Source organism: Notothenia rossii (assembly GCF_949606895.1).
Source record: "Notothenia rossii genome assembly, chromosome: 6".
In the NCBI taxonomy this organism is placed as follows: domain Eukaryota; kingdom Metazoa; phylum Chordata; class Actinopteri; order Perciformes; family Nototheniidae; genus Notothenia; species Notothenia rossii.
Genome location: NC_136909.1, coordinates 45,107,393 through 45,128,104, shown reverse-complemented (window position 1 = coordinate 45,128,104; position 20,712 = coordinate 45,107,393). Strand labels below are relative to the sequence as shown.

The 20,712-nt window shown below is 46.6% G+C and overlaps 1 protein-coding gene across 11 annotated transcripts in view; it reads left to right on the top strand.

Moving 5' to 3' along the window:
* LOC307042238 (whirlin-like) overlaps window positions 1-20,712 on the top strand; it is a 366,287-nt gene that overhangs the window by 324,544 nt on the left and 21,031 nt on the right. For 6 of the 11 annotated variants that reach the window (XM_079686029.1, XM_079686028.1, XM_079686027.1 and 3 more), the window contains one exon: window positions 1,654-3,517. The exons of 2 other annotated variants lie outside the window; for them this stretch is intronic. In XM_079686029.1, coding sequence (XP_079542155.1) covers window positions 1,654-2,775 — 1,122 coding nt within the window. In that variant the 3' untranslated portion in view covers window positions 2,776-3,517. Of the gene's footprint in view, window positions 1-1,653; window positions 3,522-16,326; window positions 16,457-20,712 lie in introns of those variants that run through there. 3 more of the 11 variants (XM_079686023.1, XM_079686032.1, XM_079686024.1) reach the window with 2 other exon arrangements.

Sequence of the window (20,712 nt, the reverse complement as noted above, 5' to 3'; positions counted from 1 at the left end):
CGGAGAGGGCGGGTTACGCGCCCGTGGTTTCCGCGCTCGCAGCCGGCCTGACAGTGCCCGCGGCGGAGCCGCTACCGGTTGCCTTGTCCACGGCCGGGCCGCCGGTGCTGGGTTCCGCGCCAGCTGCAGAGCCGCTGCCGGTTGCTTTGTCCACGGTCGGGCCCGCGTCCGCGGCGGAAACGCCGGTGGTGGAACCGCAGGTCAGTCGGTCCGTGGCAGAGCCAACGTTTTCACACGTAGAAAGCACACAGGCAGCCGGTACACACAGTATCACACACACAGACACTCAGGTCACACAGAAAGCAGATAGTGAGCACACTGCAGCCAGAGTGGCTGAGTCTGTTCTAGAGGATGTGGTAATGGATGATGATTTGTTAAGGTTACCTGTTAAAAGGAAAAACGAACAAGTGAGCAAAGGAAGTGTGGCTCAAAAAGGGAAGGTGTCAAAGAGAGAGTCGCTATGTTCCTCCTCTCAGCCAGAGGGAGTCTCAGGCCCCGGCCACAAGAGGACGAAAACGGTCTTTAGCGTTACTGTTTAGTGGCATATAGACCGTTTGGCCTCACTAGGACGACCGAATATGACAGTAAACAACTGCGGAAACGATAATGGGTCCCAAGGTGGATAGAACGGCATACGCAACGCTCTGGGGGGTCCAACGGCTGTGTGTGTGCGCCCTATACGATCATTTTCTGATAATGATGACGCAATAGCCCCGCCTCTCCCCACCTCTGCTGCTCACCCCCGCGTCAAAGTAAACTGCACACTGAATTCAGATTATTTATCTTTCTCTCAATATGGACATAAGTCTAATCTGACAGGACGGAGACACGCAGCTCCTCACGCTGTGATGCAGCGGTGAACGGAGAAAAACACACACACAAGTCAGATCATCACCCTTAGCTATTTTAATTACCTCTCAAACTACCTAAACTAGTTATAAATATGTTTATTTTTACTGTCGGGTCACTCACTACTGGATCAGCTGCTGCATGAGACAGACACTGATGATGTCAGAAGAGAGGGAGGAAAAAGAGAGGCTCCATGTATTTTATTATTATATAGAGTCGTTATTCATTTATTTTAAAGCTCAATAAATAGCAAAGAAGACCTTTGACCGGCACTTTTATAATTTTGTCCGGAAGATTTAAACTTTAATACACGTTGACTGACGAAAAATTCTGCCCGGTTCCCTCGGCCCCCACCTCGGAGAATAAACAGAAGGGCAACCATGACATTACAACCATGCTTCTTCACTGCTTTTGTGGAGGAAGTTCCAGCGCCACGTACAGGCTCCTGCATATGTACTGCAGCTTCTCCAGCGGTTGGAGCTAAACGGAGCTGTCTCGTGTGGACAGACACTATCCGGTGAATATTGCGTGTGGACGGAAGCTTTTTTGCGATTGCATTAATCCTATGCGTTTAGCCGTATGCGTCCTCGTGTGGCCGGGGGAGCAGCTTTGCCTACAGTACATTTTCAATGTCACAAAGGACATAGCTAGATCTCTGAGAGCTCTGGAGAGAGAAGTAGTGGAGCTGCAGGGATTGGCAGACTCCACAGGAGAGCGAGAACATGTAAAAGTAAAAGTAAAAACTCAGCTCTGTCTGACCTGCTGGGGTTTTCTGCTCCCTCTCACTTTTTCTTTGGTCTCGAGCGTAAGAATGGTCAGAGGAGGCTGATGCACTCCCTGCGATCCAATGCTGGGCAGCTGCTTCAGGAGTCCGCCAACATTCGTCAGTGTGCTGTGGAGTTCTACAAAGAGCTCTACAAAACAGAGTTCCAGGCCGAGTCAGAGGTGGCGCAGTCGTTCTATGAGGGCCTTCCTAACGTCCCTGAGGAGGACCATGCTGAGCTGGAGGCGGAGCTCTCTGCCCAGGAGCTGCAGGAGGCCCTGCAGAGCATGCAGAGTGGGAAGGCTCCTGGCATAGACGGTCTGCCTGCAGACTTCTATAAGGCTCTCTGGCCAGTTACCGCCATGCACCGACCCACCCGTAAACCTGCTGTCCAGGGTGCAGGCTCTCATGGTGGACTTCTTCTGGGACCGCATGCACTGGGTCCCTCAGAGCGTCCTGTTCCTGCCAAAGGAGTTCACCTGGCAAGCAGAGGGGCTGCTTTCAGGCTCCGGTTCGTCCAGAGGTTCCTGACTGGACCTGCTGACCTGGTCTGTAGACCCGTAGCTCGGGCCTTATTGGAGCGCTGTGGTGGGCTGGGTCTGGCTGAGTCGCTGTTCCTAATCGACCTGAAAGGATTACGCCTGAACAGTCTCTCGGATTTCTATGGAGTGGTGTGGGGACTACTCAGAAAAGAGAGACCAGAGTGCTGTGGCTCACTGTTCTGGCTCCTCAGAGAGCCGGTGGTCCGTGGATCTCGGTTTGTGTGTGGAGTAGGGCCTTCTCTACAACAGAGACTCTGTGAGGAGAGGATCCTCACGCTGGGCCAGGTGGTGGAGGTGTGCGGCCCCCGTCTGGACAACGCTGCAGGCCTGGCCTCACGTCTGAGCCTCAGGTCAGTCCGGGTAGTCAGCCTCCTGCTGCAGAGCTGGAAACAGCAGCTTAGCCAATCAGAGCTGGCACTGATCGCTGCTCACTGTAACGGACTGAAGTCTCCAAATGACAATTACTGTTTTCCAGAGATGCAATGTTTTCCTGACCTCAGTTGTGAGGGTTTTTTGTTAAAGTTGGACAATGTTACTGATTTTAAGTTTAGCACCATGTCCAACAAAACATTTTATTATTTGGTGACAAAGGTGCTGAATCAGAGCAGACTCCAGGAGTGAGTGGACACCCGGTGGAGAGCCCACCTTGGCCTGACGGAGGCTCAGAGGCCTGAGTGGAGAGCGTTCTACAAGCCTCCGCTGACTAAGAGGGGTGGGGACCTCCAGTGGAGGATTCTCCACGCTGCGGTAGCTGTAAATGCTTTTGTTTCAGTGATCAACCCTACAGTGTCTGACGCCTGTCCTTTCTGTGTACAGAGGGAAACCATTTTTCATTGTTTTACGGAATGTGGTCGACTCCTTTGTCTTTTTCAGTTACTCACTCAGATGTTGATTTTGTTTAATGTGGTTTTTTCTAAGACAATGTTCATTTTGGGTTGTAGGTACAGCCAGAAGCAAAAGTGCAAAAGTCAGCTTTTGAATTTTTTGCTGGGGCAGGCTAAAATGGCCATTTACCTCAGCAGGAGGAAAAAAGTTGGGGAATCATTTGATACCGATGCAGTTTCGATTTTCAAGCGGATGGTTAAAGCAAGACTGAAAGCGGACTATGGTTACTTTTGCTTAACAAACAATGTGGGAGAATTTGAGGCCATGTGGTGCTTTAAAAATGCTTTGTGTTCTGTGGAGAATGAGGATCTTATATTCAGTCGTTGTCTGAACTGACAATGTGTGTCAATGTGTCTGTTTGGTTATTTGCTTTGTGAATAAAAGTGGTTTGAAAAATCTAAAATCTCTCTCTCTCTCTCTCTCTCTCTCTCTCTCTCTCTCCCCCCTCCCTCCCTCCTGACAGCCCGTCAGTATCAGGGTTAGTCAAAATGAATCCCTTGGAGGTTCTAGTGGTCATTTACCGTTTTGTCTTCTCTTTGCTTAATCGATTTGAAACCAAGTTTAACATAGCTTAAACTTAACGTTAACACAACACATGCACGCACCTTTCTCTGTGTTTATTTTTGTAGTGACGAATGAAGTTGGATGTTGTGGTGGTCGTGTCACTGATCTTTATGCTGCATACCCTGCATACCGCTGTTCTATTCTTATTACCGTCATCGACAACATAATCCTTGAATCCAAACTTGACTATTTTTGGAGTAAAGCTAGCCGCTGCCATGTTAACTGAGAATCCTGCCCTCTAGTGGGTTGCCAGGTTTGCGCGCATGCCGCTATAATCACGTTTTTCGAAAAAACTAAACGTATTATCTCACTACAAAAACAAAAGCAAATATTTAATTTTAAACAGTCAAGTCCTTTCAAGTCATCCATCTCAAGCTTAAGTCAAGTCTCAAGTCATGACTCGAGTCAAGTCATGTGACTCGAGTCCCCACCTCTGTTACTTATACATATTTTCATTTCTATCCTCCCCTTCTTGCCAGTCCATCTGCCCTCTCATTCCCCATCAATGAGCTGGAACCCATAGAAACCTTACCTAGCTGCCCTCCCTGATTTGCACTTCTGACTGCAGGACTTCATACATTTATCTTGCCGGCTTTTTTAACTGAAAAACCTTAGACTTGCTAATACAGACCCACGTCCCAACCTATCATAAACAATACGCAACGTGTTTTGGAAGTAATATTTTCTGTTTACATTAGCAAGCCTCGCTAACACTCAGAGCTAACCTGTACTGGAGAGATTATGTGTAAAGAAGCAGGATATAAAAGGTACTGAACTATTATTTATTACATCATTAGTTGTGATGGATCGATTGTGAAGGGCAGCTGCCTAGGTTAATCTTAACTTGGCTTTTTTCTTATTATTTGTTAAAAAAAAAAATGTCTACATTCATTTACCACAATAAACAAACAACAGGAAATCCACGGCTCTGAATTCCCTGAGTATATTTGTAATTGATAGGTTTTTTTGTGCCGATTGCATGCCAGTGTGTCCCTTTGATAAATTTGGCACGTTCACTAATTACCCAAAACTCACTGGAAGGATTATTATCTCACCTGGCCTGAAAACAACTTCAGCCTCTGTGGAGAGGAACTTCTGGAATACGTGATTTGCAAGATACATTTGATTGATGGATGCTGTCATTAGTCCTAAATACCCAAAAATAAATATTCAATCTGTATGTTTTTATAATTCTGTGTGACTGGTGAAGCCACACACAGTCTAGTATTTGACATACTTATTAGTGCGAATCCTGTTTGCACTAAACCTCTCTTAAATAAAATTAAGCAAAACAATTAAACAAAATGCCTCTTGAGGGCATGAAGTGACAAAAACTTTCAACATGTCTCCATTAAGGCCCATTGTAAATTAAGCCTGATTTTTCCTCAGAGCAGCAGCTGCTTGTTGGTTCAAAAGACCTCATTAAAGAAAAAACAAGAAGTGAGGATACCCGGCCCGGAGGAAGCCCGGAGTCCCACTTCTGGAACCAGGCCCACAAGTCCCCGGTTGGGTGCTTCGTTGTTGGAGTTTACCCCAGTGGACGAGAGGGTTGCCTCCCTACGCCTGCGGGTTATGGGGGGGGGGGGGGAACTCTGACTGTTGTGTGTGCTTATGCACCCAACAGCAGTTCAGAGTATACGGCCTTCTTGGAGACCCTGGAAAGAATTGTGTATGGGGCTCCTGAAGGGGACTCTTTAATCTTGCTGGGAGACTTCAACGCACATGTGGGCAATGATGGAGACACTTGGAGGGGCGTGATTGGGAGGAACGCCCCCCCCTGATCTGAACCGGAGTGGTGGTTTGTTACTGGACTTCTGTGCTAGTCATGGATTGGCGTATGGTACGTGGTACCAGAGCACCGTAAGCAGAAGGTCCTTGATCGATTTCGTTATCATATCATCGGACCTGAGGCTGTATGTTTTGGACACTCGGGTAAAGGGAGGGGCGGAGTTTTCAACTGATCACCATCTGGTGGTGAGTTGGGTCGAGTGGCGGGGGAAGCCTCTGGATAGACCTGGTAAGCCCAAACGTGTAGTTTGGGTGAACTGGGATTGTCTGGAGGAGGCCCAATTTCAGGAGGCCTTCGACTCACACCTCCGGCGGAGCTTTTCGGGCATTCCTGTGAAGGTTGGGGACATTGAACCAGAGTGGTCGGTGTTCAAAGCCTCTATTGCCGATGCAGCGGCGGGGAGCTGTGGTCTCAAGGTCCTAGGTGCCTCAAGGCGCGGTAACCCTCGAACCTCCTGGTGGACACCGGTGGTCAGGGAAGCCGTGCGACTGAAGAAGGAGGCCTTCAGGGATTTGTTATCCCGGGGGACTCCCGAGGCAGTTGTAAGGTACCGACAGGCCCGAAGGGCAGCAGCCTCAGCCGTGGCCGAGGGAATGCAGCGGGTGTGGGAGAAGTTCGGAGAAGACATGGTAAAGGACTTTCGGGCGGCACCAAAGTTGTTCTTGGAAACTGTCCGACACCTCAGGAGGGGGAAGCAGGGAACCATCCAAGCTGTGTACAGTAAGGATGGGACGTTGTTGACCTCAACTGATGGATTGTTAGGGCGTGTTAGGAAGGAACACTTTGAGGAACTCCTGAACCCGACAACTCCGCCCTCTATGTTAGAGGCAGAGCTGGAGTATGAAGGGGGATCAACACCAATCTCCCGGGGGGAGGTCACTGAGGTTGTCAAACAACTCCACAGTGGCAAAGTCCCGGGGGTGGATGAGATCCGCCCAGAAATGCTGAAGGCTCTGGGTGTTGAGGGACTGTCATGGTTGAAACGTCTCATCAACGTTGCGTGGAAGTCGGAAATGGTACCGAAGGAGTGGCAGACCGGGGTGGTGGTTCCCCTTTTTGAAAAGGGGGATCAGAGGGTGTGTGCCAATTACAGAGGCATCACACTACTCAGCCTCCCCGGGAAAGTTTACTCTAAGGTACTCGAAAGGAGGGTCAGGCTGATTGTCGAACCTCAGATTGAGGAGGAACAATGCGGATTCCGTTCTGGTCGTGGAACGACGGATCAGCTTTTTACTCTCACAAGGATCCTGGAGGTGGCCTGGGAGTACGCTTATCCAGTCTACATGTGTTTTGTATACTTGGAGAAGGCGTATGACCGGGTTCCCAGGGAGTTACTGTGGGAGGTGCTGCAGGAGTATGGGGTAAGGGGGTCTCTACTCAGGGCCATCCAATCTCTGTACTCCCAAAGCGAGAGCTGTGTCCGAGTCTTCGGCAGTAAGTCGGACCCATTTCCGGTGAGGGTTGGCCTCCGCCAGGGCTGCGCTTTGTCACCAATCCTGTTTGTAATATACATGGATCGGATTTTGAGGCGTAGTCATGGGGGAGGGGGTCTGCAGTCTGGTGGACTAAGGATTGCACCACTTCTTTTGGCAGGAAACCGATGGACTGTCCACTCCAAGTAGGGAATGAATCCTTACCCCAAATGAAAAAGTTCAAGTATCTCGGGGTCTTGTTCTCTCATGAGGGAACAATGGAGCGTCAGATGGGCCGGAGAATCGGAGCAGCGGGAGCGGTACTGCAGTCGCTTTACCACACCGTTGTGACGAAAAGGGAGCTGAGCCAGAAGGCAAAGCTCTCTGTTTACAGGGCCATTTTCGTTCCTACCCTCACCCATGGTCATGAAGGATGGGTCATGACCGAAAGAACGAGATCGCGGATACAAGCGGCCGAGATGGGTTTTCTCCACAGGGTGGCTGGTGTCTCCCTTAGGGATAAGGTGAGAAGTTCGGTCATCCGGGAGGGACTCGGAGTTGAACCGCTCCTCCTTCGCGTCAAAAGCAGCCACTTGAGGTGGTTCGGGCACCTAGTTAGGATGCCACCCGGGCCCCTCCCTAGGGAGGTGTTCCAGGCACGTCCAGCTGGGAAGAGACCAAGGGGTAGACCTAGGACCAGGTGGAGGGATTATGTCTCTTCACTGGCCTGGGAGCGCCTTGGGATCCCCCAGTCAGAGCTGGTTGATGTGGCCAGGGAAAAGAAAGTTTGGGGCTCTCTGCTGGAACTGCTACCCCCGCGACCCGACCACGGATAAGCGTGAGAAGATGGATGGATGGATGGCAGCAGCTGCACACCTAAATCTGCCAAAAAAGCCCTTTATTGACCCTGAAAGTGCACAAAAAGCAGACTCAGATGCTCATCAGGATTCTGAGATGCTCCACGCGTTGACATTTCACAGATAGCTGCTATGGTTCTTCAACAAAACGTTCAAATGTAAGAGGTTTATCTCTCATTCAGATCAATGGAAAGGCTCTCCTCTGACAGATCACTGCGCATCACCATGGAAACCTTTGATATCTGCACACAGGTGTTTGATAACGTTGTCACCATGGACACCTTTGATCTCTGGCCTCACACACAGGTGTTATGATTAGGTGCTCAGCACAGAAACAAACACTGGCAAACAGACTGTCTCAGCCTATTATTTTCTGTCTGATGGAGACTTCATACTGACTTCAACATGTTCCACATATTTTATACATTATTGGTGACGTATGGTTTCAGTTCAAAAGTTTGCAGTTAAAATATTCTGCTGCTTTTCAAAGCGTTTTTACTTTCTTTTCTCTTCTTAATACACATTCATTCACTACTACTTACATTTAATATCTAACTCCTTCAGCCTACTTTCAGCTGCAGAAACCACTCAACGATTACATTATTCAGCTATTTCAGGACGTTGAGGCTATCCATTTTGTTGTTTATACCTTTTTTTAAACCTTTTCTTTTAAATATTAAGCTTCTTCACTATTTGTCCTTGTGACAAAGGTAACTTCGTCACTGTGGACTGACGAAAGTGTTCCCCCTCCCGCTTTGTCTGTGGCTGGTGATTGGGTTCACCTGGTGCCCTGTGTTGTCTCCTCCCCCCACCACCTGTGTCTTATTGGCCTGATTAGTGTGTGTGTATTTAGGCTCTGTTTTCCCGGTCAGTGGACAGGTAGTGTGTGTGTGAGATCCTTGTGGCTGGTGACTGTGCTCACGTGAACAGCGAGATTGAGGCTTTGTCATGTGCCCGTGAGTAATAAATGCCCACACCGGGTTGTATTTTGGACGTTCTGCCTCTGCCTCCTTGCTTGGTCGGGCCGCTCAACGGTCAGCTTCACAGTCCTACTATTCCAGTTTAACGTTTCACTTTCAAGTTTTCAACAAAGTCATTGCAATGCATTTCAGCTGTAACAATTTTGAGTCAAATCATTTCACCTTTCTGCATTTCTCCGGTAAGTTCAGCAACACACTTACTTGGTTTTTGATGCTAAAAGCAGCTACAGAGACCTTTCGACTAATAAAATATTCTGGTTTTTCAGCTAAATTCAGCAACGAATGTTCACAGTTTGCAGCATTCGCACGCATTTTCAGCAGCAAATGCATTTTCTAGTCTCATCTTATTCTCCTTCTTCCGCCACAAATGTTGTCATGTTACTGATCTGGTAGCGTTGACATGAAACTCACAAAAAACACATCAAAACTTGCAGAATCATCAGGATCAGGTTGCTATGTCTTTTATATGAGATTCACCCAGCCGTTTTCACGCAAATCGCATTTGCCCTATAGGAATGAATGGGAAATCCATTTGAACAGAGCTCAAAAACACCCTACTTTGACCCCATACAGATTCCGCATACCTTAACGCAGGGGTTCCCAAAGTGGGGGTCGCGAAACCCCGAGTGGGGGTCGAGAGATGATTACAAAATAAAAATGGAAAATAAAAAAAAAATAAAAAAAATAGATTAATTTTTTGTATAATTTCTTTTTTTTAAATTATTATTAATAATAACGTTTGCATAGCCATTTTCAGGGGCGGACTAGCCATCTGTATAATTTGACAATCCACTAGCGCAGTGTTTCTCAAACTTTTTCATACCAAGGACCACTTAACCAATAACAAACACTCATGGACCAGCTAACTCCACAAATATCCAAAAACAATAGGCCTGCTTACCCATTCCAACAGTATATAACAAATTACAGCCTAATAATGAGAGCTTAACCTTCTCTATATCGCCTCGTTCACACATTAAATCAACAATACAAATACAACTACAGATTGCATTTAGTTCAAATGCGATTTAAATTCCTCTCAGGTTTTACACCTCTTATTATGAAATGTAGACAACATTTATTATGTAGTATTATTTTAAACACGAGTTTATGTCCGAGCCAAAAGACTCACAGATTGTTGGCTACTGAGAGATATGCAAAATACACTGCATGTAGTACGACACAAACCTCCGCTGTGGATTTTCAAAACAAAATACAATAAAACTATGGTCGCCCAAGTTGAACTCTCTGAGGCCTGCATGGTCTGTCTACAAAACAAAAATAAAAAAACGTTTATGCAGCCCCAACAACAGCCTCTGATCATCAACAGACTTCATGCAATGCTTCATCAGATGCACATATTAGATAATAATCTCTATCTCACTCCTAACACATCTAAATCTACTTTCAGCATGGATAAATGTTCTTAAAATACATCCATTGTTTGTTCTATATGCTTCTTGAAATCCTAAAAAACACATCGTTTTTCTATAACAGATTACAAATCGCCTGAAAATGGTACAAACAACCTGGCGGCAGACATACGTCTCTGGGCGGGCATTTGATTTACCAGGGCGGGCCCAACCCGAAACTTACATTCCCCGGGAAATCTGCATTTTCAACGGGGAGGGGGCTGTTAGACGCTCGAGATTAGTCAATCTATTAGTGGGTGGAGTGAGGTTGAGCGATGGAGAGAAAGAGAGAGAGAGAGAGATTGAGCGAGGCAAATAGCGTGTGCAGCGGTCTGCTTGCGCACAGAGCCGGAGTTTGTGAGAGAGCCGGCTTGAGTCAATTTCTCTTCAAAATATAATTGATTGGCAGCCTCCCTTGTCCCTGGCAAATCAGTTACATTGGTAACGTAACTGATCTATTCTAATGTGCCTGCCTGCATCTGGCGCTGAGTTGCCATATTCCTTTCATGAACCACTTCCTGATATCCATTGTTGCAGATAAATATAAATGATAATAGCCAAACTAACCTAGCAAGTGTAAACTGACAGGCTGCTGTGCCGCATCTCACTCAAAAACCCACACGACTCAACCCAGCGGCGAAAAACCAGTCTCGCGCGCAGCCTTTCATTCAGAATTTCATTCAGAATTTCATAGCAAAATAAAAAAATTATATTAAACTAATCTTTCAACATAGTTTAAAACAAAAATAAATATTAGGACAGAGCCCTACAAATAACAACCATAAACATAATAATAAAAACAATTAAAATGTTGTATTCAGCCCTGATTAAAACTCCCCCCCCCCGTCGACAGGGGGTCGCCAGTCTCTGGTACTGTTATTTTGGGGGTCGCGGGCTGAAAAGTTTCGGAACCCCTGCCTTAACGTAGAACAAAACGTTGAGGGGCGTGGTGGATGCAGTAAGTTGAACCATAGAGAGTGGGTTTAGTTTAAAATGTTCTCGAGACTATGGACTTTATTAGACTAACTGGATATTTTTTGATAGCTTGTACAGTTCTCACGTAGTCGCAGTTCACGTTTTGTGAAAATGTCACACTATTTCACATTTTCTAAGGGGTGTGTATGGGAGAGCTGGTTAAGACTTAGAGTGGATGAAATCACGGCTAGAGGAGAGAGGAGCTGTCAAATCTCAAGAGGGTTTTTTCCCAACTATTACTCGGCTGGCCACAGTTTTCACCCTTCATACATCATTTGGAGATTTGTCACGGCCGCACCGATATGCTCATTTAATCAAACGGACTTAAACATATAGCAAACACGAGAGTCATCAGGTGTGTTCATCTGGTATCCTGAATACGGTAGGATACTTAGCTGATTGGAGATACAGTTTTTACTTAGAAGCAATAATGCAGCACAATATTGTCAATACATTCTCTGACAGGCTGTCTCTCGTTCACTGGTAGGGCGTTGCCGTGGAAACGCTTAGATCTTTAAACACACCTGTCGGTCGTTAACTAAATCCAGTGGTAATCCAACCCAGTCTCATAAAAAAACGTGTAATAACTACGTTGGTCCACAACGTAGGACGTAGTATTTCTACAAAAACGCCTCTGAAATTGTAAGATCCCTACGTTTTTTTTCAGCATTCATTCCAATGAATTTTCAAATTTCTACCTGCAGAAAAAAAAAAATGGCCGAACTTTGTTTTATTCTCGGTGGAAAATGCCTATTTTAAGGTTAGTTTGGCCATTAAAATGCGTTTTGAAGCCATTTGATGCGAGAAATATGAGTTATTATTTCAGATTATGTGTGCAGTTGATGTACATGATCTTTAGTTTGCTAGTTATTACGAAGATTACTTCAGGAAATTGTGTCCATACAACGTTTTCATTGTTACCAAGGTGGTTGCTAGGGACGCTGCTATCGATATTATTTTTGTTATGTTGTGTAACTGTTTAATGGTGTTATCTTTATTGCTACCCCCTTCCCCGTCAATTTATAATGTTGGTCCACAGCGCAAACGTATTAGTTTAACAAAATCTGCATCTAAAATTGTGGCATAGATACGTTATTTTCCCCTGTGCAATTCTCCATTTACTCAACAACAATAACACATAATTATCCTTGTGTTTATTTATTTGTTTGATTAATAAACACAAGTTGGAGTCCGTCAGGACCGAGGGTCGGAGCAGCTTATTTGTGTCATTTGGGCTGCAATGTGTTTCACAGTCACTAACGCTGCCCCGCAGCTGAAATACTCCGCCACGGAGCTGCTGTGTCTCCGGTCCCACTTCCTGATCCCTCCAACTCTGCTTGCCCATCGGGACATCCTCAAACGTCCCAGATATGTACACCGTGGATCACATCGTAACTTTCAGTACACAACTACAAACCAAAAAAGAAACATCCGCTCTTTTTGGTCTACCGAGCCCCGCCCCCTCCGCTTCGCCTGCTCCGCCACTCGACCTGTCAATCACACTATGCTACTCCCCCTGCACAAAGCACGCAGCTATGCGCCTCTGGTTGTTTAAAACTGGCTCTTCACAATATCAGATCCCTTACTAGCAAGGCACTGCTTGTTCATGAGTTTATTCTTGACCACAAACTTGACTTGCTATGCCTCACTGAGACCTGGCAACAGCTAAATGATTTCTCACAGCTAAACGAAGCGCTCCCTCCTGGCTTTGCTTATGTCTGTGAACCCCTTGTGACTGGAAGGGGTGGTGGCCTTGCTGTCTTTTACCGCAAAGACATGAAACTAACCACTGTCACCGTCCCTCGTCACTCCTCTTTTGAGTGCCTGGCAATGAAACTCACAGGATCTAAAGCTACCATTATTGTGACTATCTACAGACCACCGAAGCCCTCAGCTGCTTTCCTCACAGAATTCTCAGCATTATTAACAACATATATGTGCTATGTCCCCCACTGTCATCCTCCTGGGTGATTTTAATATTCATATTGATAACCCCGCTAATGGTTTAGCAAAGGACTTCATCTCACTCCTTGAGTGTCTTGGTATTACACAATATGTCAATTTTCCAACCCACAACAAAGGTCACATATTAGACCTAGTATGTTGCACCAGTATCACTCCTTTTAACCTCACTGATGCTGAGTTCCCCATCTCTGACCATAAATCTGTGTTTTTTGAGGTAAATGTCCCCCTATCTAAAACAAGAGTACTGCGGACCGTCACCTTCAGAAACATTAACGCATTGACCCCAGAGATTCCTTTATTACCCCCGTACCCAGTCCACCCCCATCCTCCTCCTCAACCCCTGCTGAAATGGTGAGTCACTACAACAACTGTCTCACATCTTCCCTGGATGCGCTTGCTCCCCTGAAGTCTTGCATAGTCTCATTTGTGCACACTGCTCCCTGGTACACTGCTGCCCTCCACCAGCTAAAAACAACTGGCCGGCATCTTGAACGTCTGTGCAAAAAGACTGGACTCTTAATCCACATTCAGCTCTACAAAGAACATCTCTGCCTTTACAAGAACGCCCTCAACACCGCTAAGTCCTCCTACTATTCCAACCTCATCAGTTCTGGAAAAGGTAACACAAGAAACCTCTTCTCAACTGTCAAACACCTACTTCAACCTCCCACAACCCTCCCCACAGACATCTCATCTGATGAATGCAATGACTTTCTGAATTTCTTCAATAGCAAAATCAACACCACCCACCTGCAACTGGCTGCATCTAGCACCTCCAAAGACGACCCACCGTGGCTGAGCTCCACCAGTCACCAGCTAATCCCCACCCTGTCCAATTTCTCGGCAGCTACTGAGTTCTCCATCACTGAGCTTGTCCGTAAATCCAAACCTACTACCTGTCAGCTCGAACCACTCCCCACTGCCCTCATTAAAGCCTGTGTGCCCTCTACTTGCCCCTTGATCACAAGAATCATTAACTCGTCCCTCGCAACTGGAACTGTACCGCCAAACCTCAAAACTGCTGCAATAACACCAACACTCAAAAAACCTGGAGCTGACCGAGATGACCTGAATAACTACAGGCCCATCTCTAACTTCTCCTTCATCTAAAAAACCCTTGAAAGAGTGGTTGCTGACCAACTTCAACAACACCTGGACAAAAACAACCTTCATGAACCCTTCCAATCGGGTTTCCGCTCAAAGCACAGCACCGAAACAGCGCTGGTAAAAATCTCCAACGACCTCCTCCGTTTAGCTGACTCTGGACTGCTCACCATCCTAATCCTCCTTGACCTCACAGCTGCCTTTGACACCATCTCACACCCACTGCTTATCAAACGTTTGGCAGACATTGGGATCACTGGTACTGCACTCTCATGGTTTTCATCCTACCTCACAGACAGAAAACAATATGTCCGTCTCAGCATCCACCGGTCAAGCTGCTCCACTGTCTAACATGGTGTTCCTCAGGGGTCAGTATTGGGTCCACTCCAGTTTATTATCTACCTACTGCTCCTTGGCACTATACTCCATCCCCTTCTCTGGCCAAGTTAATAGCCTTGGTGTCATCCTGGAAAGCTGCCTCTCATTTTCACCTCACATAAATAACATCACCCGGACTGCCTTCTTCCACATACGCAACATCTCCAGACTCCGCCCATCTCTTTCTCAATCAAACACTAAAGTCCTGGTCAATGCATTTGTCACGTCCTGCATCGACTACTGTAACGCCATCCTCTCAGGCATATCCACCAAGCTCATCAATAAACTACAAATCATACAGAACTCTGCAGCCCGGATCATCACCGGCACAAAGACCTCAGAACACATCACTCACCCCCATCTTCATCCAACTCCACTGGCTCCCTGTTCAATCCCGTATCAACTTCAAAAACCTACTGCTCACTTGCAAAGCCCTACATAACCTGCCCCCCCCCCCCCTATCTGGCTGACCTTCTTCAGGAGTACACCCCCTCTTGCTCCCTCCGCTCCTCCTCTGCTGGTCTGCTGACCGTCCCCACCCCACCCCACGTCTCGTCACCATGGGTGCTCTGGCTTTTAGCTGCACTGTTCCCAGACTCTTGAACTCCCTCCCCCTGCACATCCGACAGTCAGACACAATCACCATATTCAAATCCCAATTAAAAACCCAACTGTTCAAATCTGCTTACTCACTGTAGTGCTCCCCATTATATATTTCATTTGTGTCCACTTGACTGTCTTCTCCATGAATTCCTGTTTGAGTTTTTATCCTGTGCTGTTGCCTATTAGCGTTTTTTTTTTTTTTAACAAATTGTACGGTGCCCTTGGGTGTCATGAAAGGCGCCTACAAATAAAATGTATTATTATTATTATTATTTGCTTTAGAGAATATTACACCCGGAAGTAAGTATTCTCTCCGCTTCGCTTGACAAACCCTGTGATAGTCCTCAAGCTCTGTGATTGGAGAGTGTGCTCCGAGGGTTACGCCGAGCGTCGAACAGCACTTGAAATGGGATGGAACCACGGCAGACTGTCCAAAACTGGATTTGAACGGGTCCACCCCGTCCCTCCCCCATCCCGTCCCCAGAACTACACATGCTGGCGATTGTGTTTTGCAACATGTTCTATGGCACGTCTCTACTGGGAATTGTAGTTTTAAAAGACGTTTTCGTATTTCCCATAATAAGAAGTTGCCCGAATTAAACTGTGTACATCACTGGAGGTTCAGGGGATAGGAAACACTCAAATTTAAAGCATATAATTAATAAATGGGTGAAAGTTGGTTGTGCCAATAATGGGCAGCATTAATATATACCCACATGACAGCTAAGGTCAGAAGAGCTTTATTTAACAGCTGGTCTTATGTTTGTGACCCCTCCTGTTGTTAATTGATAAGCCTGAAACATGCACTTGTTAAGGTTTAGAGGAAACATTTAGCAAATATGGCAGTAGCCATCGATCATCTTAAGATAAGATATACTTTATTGATCCCAAGTTGGAAACATTTGCGTTACATCAGCATGTGTAACAGTTGTAAATATGCAGTGGTGTTTATTTGTAAATCTTTTAGTATAATCACACAAATTCTGTGTTTTATATTTAATAATTCTGTGTTCTTTATTTATTGATTGTTCAATACCTGACAAGGCCGGAGATGAAATATCTACATACATCTTATAAGAGTATAATACATATGTGTAATATCAGTTAAAATAAGTGCTTCAACATAGTTAACATTGTGTTGTGACTCGACAGATATGTTAGGTTTAGTTATGTTTTTACTCTAGTTTTGTGTTTTGATCTTGTCACTTCCTGTTTTTATTTTGAAATTAATCTTTCCTCTCATTCCAGATCCGAAATTTCCTGCCTTTGTGTGTTTCCCGCCCGTGAGATTTCTTGGCCCTGCTCTCATTTCATTTTCATTTCAAACCTTTATTTAACCAGATTGGTCCCATTGAGATCATAGATCTCTTTTTCAAGGGATACCTGCCCTGATAGTTTCCACCTGTGCCCATCCCCCTCACCTATATATAGCCCTGGTGTTTCTTTGTTCCTTTGTCAGTTTGTTATGTTTCATGTCGTGAGAACCTGGGCCTTTTTGACTCCTGATACCAACCTTGAGATTTAGACCTTTTGCCAAGTGAGTTTTTGTGTTGCTGTACAACTTAGTTTTGGCTATTTAACTACTTTCTATTTTTTGAAAGTACGATTTAGTTTTTGTTATGAAAGAACATTCTATTTTTGGACAACTGTATTCGAGTCCTGCTTTTGGGTCCTGCTTCCTGTGTCTCGGTTCATAACAGTACGAACTGACCAAAATATGGACCCAGTGGATTCAGAGACAGTGAAGATAGCTCTGCGAGCTCAATGAACGAGACTACACCAGCATGAGTAGCAGCTGGGAACCATCAACCTGGGGGTGAGGGACCTGACCGGCCGTCAGAAAAAAGGTTCAAGCCTCCGTCAATACTCAGGTGAATCACCTTGCCGAACAGCTGCACTGTGTCCTCTCTCACCTGGAAGCTGGTTCATCCCCTCAGTCTCCTGCTGTTGCTTACACCAACTGCTCCAGCTGACCATGTGCCACTCCATGCTCCACCGTCTCGTCTGGCATCTCCAGAGCGATTCTCCGGAGATTCCGGTGACTGTTGTCCTTTCATTGTTCATTGTGATCTCCATTATAAATATAACCCTGCTGCATTCCCCACTGGTCACTCTAAAGTAACCTTCATGGTGAGCCACTTAACGGGGAGAGCAGCGGCCTGGGCTACGTCCGAATGGGCGAGAGATTCACCTGCCTGTAATTCTCTGGATGTATTTACAGACACTCTCACCAAGGTGTTTAATCGCACGGCTCCTGGAAGGGAAGCAGCCAGAGCACTGATGCAGATTAAGCAGAGCCAGCGCAGAGTATCGGACTATGCCATTGAATTCAGGAGCCTTGCAGCAGATAGTGGCTGGAATTCTTCAGCACTGCTCGACGCCTCTTTGTCTGGTCTTTCGGATTCCATTAAAGACCAGTTAATACCTTTGGACCAACCAGAAGAATTGGATTCTGTCATTGCACTGGCAGTTCGAATAGACAATAGACTGGCCGAAAGACAAAAAGAAAGGTTCAAGAATGTGGCACGTCTGCCTCGACACCAAGCGGACACACCAAGCCATCGTCCCCCCTGGAGACCTCCTGCCGATACTCCTCCTGAGAGAAGAGTGCTCCCTAGTGTCTCAGAGGAGCCCATGCAGTTGGGTCGGGCAAAGTTGACTCCGGAGGAACGTCTTCGGCACATTCAGGAGGGCAGGTGTTTTTTACTGTGGGGAGCATGTGCACCTCCTGGCTTCTTGTACAGTAAAAGGTCGGGCTCATCAGGGACGAGGAGGACTCTGGTGAGCCGACTGTCATCTGGATTCCCTCCTCGTACGTTGACACAGGTACAAGTAAAAGTAGACAGACATGTTTTTACTCAGGGGGTTCTCATAGACTCTGGTGCAGATGAAAGTTTAATGGATTGGGGGTGGGCCAAGAAGTGGAACTGTGTGGTAATTCCTTTGAAGCAACCGTTAAAGGCCTCTGCTCTGGATGGTCGGTTATTGTTTACCGTCAAACATTGTACTATGCCCATTGAAATAACCGTAAATGCAACACATACTGAACACATGACTTTCCATTTATTTGACTCTGCTCAGCATCCACTTATTCTTGGTTACCCATGGTTAGTCAAGCACAACCCACAAATAGACTGGAGATCTGGGAGAGTTAAGGGATGGGGAGAGGAATGCAAGCATTTCTGTTTGAGAGGTAATAAGACTGGTGACAACACTCCCCATGCTAGAAGAATTGAGACCCAAGATGTTGTCCAGATTGCATGTACAGAAATGACTGAGGCTATCCAAGTCCAGGAGCAAGATTTCCCTGACAAGTCCAAGGTGCTCAGTTGCTATTGGGACCTGAAGGAAGTTTTTAGTAAAGCCCGAGCCACTGCCCTGCCACCACATAGGCCTAATGACCGTGTTATAAACTTGGTACCTGACTCCCCCATTCCCAAGGGTCGCCTCTACTCTCTTTCCGGACCTAAAAGGGAGGCCATGAACAATTATATTGAGACCTCCTTGCAGGCCGGACTCATTCGCCCTTCCTCGTCACTGGCGGGAGTGGGCTTCTTTTTCGTCGACAACAAGGATGGATCACTCCGGCCCTGTATAGACTACAGCCCTCTGAACGCAATCACCATCAAAAACAGGTACCCTCTCCCACTCATCTCCTCCGCCTCTGAACTTTTGCAAGACGCCAACATTTTCACCAAACTGGATTTAAGGAATGCTTATCATTTTGTGAGAATCAGGGAGGGGGACAAATGGAAGACTGGATTTAACAAACCAAGTGGAAACTATGAATACCTAGTTATGCCGTTTGGCTTGACAAACGCACCGGCAGTGTTTCAGGATCTCATAAATGAGGTGTTGTTATCTTGATGACATTTTGATTTTTTCTCCTGACAACATAACCCACCAGCAGCGTGTCCGTCAAGTCCTCGACCGCCTGCTACAGAATCAACTTTATGTTAAAGCAGAGAAGTGCGAGTTCCATGTCCAAACCACATTGTTCCTGGTTTTCATCAATGCCCCCAGTCAAATAAAGATGGACCCTGCCAAGATCAGTGCCGTGGCCGAGTGGCCAGTTCCTGTCAACAGGAAAAAACTACTGCCGTTCCTGGGGTTTGCAAACTTTTATAGACGTTTCATCAGGAATTTCAGTTCTATTGCTTCCCCGCTACATGTACTTACCTCTCCTCATGTCCCTTTTGAATGGAACTCCAAAGCTGCTAACGCTTTTCAAGGTCTAAAGGAGATGTTCACCTCTGCTCCCATCAAAGGATAATAAGCTCCATCCCTGCGCTTATCTCTCCTGTAAGTTGTCCCCAGTGGAAAGGAACTACGATGTGGGCAATCGTGAACTACTGGCAGTGAAACAAGCCTTGAAGGAGTGGAGACATTGGCTAGAGGGGCCCGCTCAGCCGTTCCTGGTCTGGACAGACCATAAGAACCTCGAACACATAAAAAAGGCTAATTGACTGAATTCACGCCAGGCTAGATGGACGCTTTTTTTCAGTCGTTTTGATTTTACCTTGTCATTTAGACCCCCAGAACACTAAGCCGGATGCCTTGTCCCGTCTGTTTGACCCTGAGCCTGCTGCCAAGGAACCAGTACCCATCCTACCACTGAACCGTGTGGTAGGAGTGGTAACTTGGCAGATGTTGAGAGCCCAGCACCTAGTGAGTGTCCGCCTAATAGGCTGTTTGTTACAGTGCCCTTGCGCTCCAAGATCATTCACTGGGCTCACACGTCCTTGCTCACTTGTCATCCTGGGGTTAGAGGAACCATGTTCGCACTTAAGCAGCGTTTCTGGTGGCCGTCCATGGCTAAAGATGTTGGTGAATATGTGAATGCCTGTCTTGTTTGTGCTCGCAGCAAAACTTCTTCCAGGTCTCAGGCGGGGATGCTGCAGCCGTTGCCCATTCCTCAACGGCCGTGGTCTGACATATCCATGGACTTTGTTACTGGAATCCCGGTGTCTCAAGGTAATACCACTGTGCTAACAGTGGTAGATCGTTTTTCTAAAATGACTCATTTTATTCCATTGACCAAGCTACCCTCGGCCAAGGAAACGGCAGAAATTATGATGATCAATGTGTTCCGGATAGATGGATTTCCCAGGGATATTGTGTCAGATCGGGGCTCTCAGTTTGTTTCCAAGTTCTGGAAAGAGTTCTGCAGTCTCATTGGAGCCACCGCAAGCCTCTCCTCTGGGTATCACCCCCAGTCCAACGGACAAACGGAGAGATTAAATCAAGTGTTGGAGACATGTCTGAGGTGCTTGGTGGCTCAGAATCCCTCATCGTGGAGCAAGCATCTCACCTGGGTGGAATTTGCCCACAATTCTCTTCCTACCTCTGCCACAGGTCTGACTCCCTTCCAGTGCGTCTTTGGCTACCAACCACCCGTGTTTGCTGAGACTGAAAAGGAGGTCTTGGTCCCTTCTGCACATGCCCTGGTCAGACGTTGCCACCGCATCTGGGCGGCTGCCCGTCGAACACTTCTAAGGAGTTCTTCTTCAATGAAAAGGGTGGCTGACCGATACAGCCGGCCAGCTCTAGTGTACCAGCCTGGGCAGAAGGTTTGGTTGTCCACGAAAGATCAACCCCTCCATGTCCCTTCAAGAAAATTAGCCCCCAGGTTTG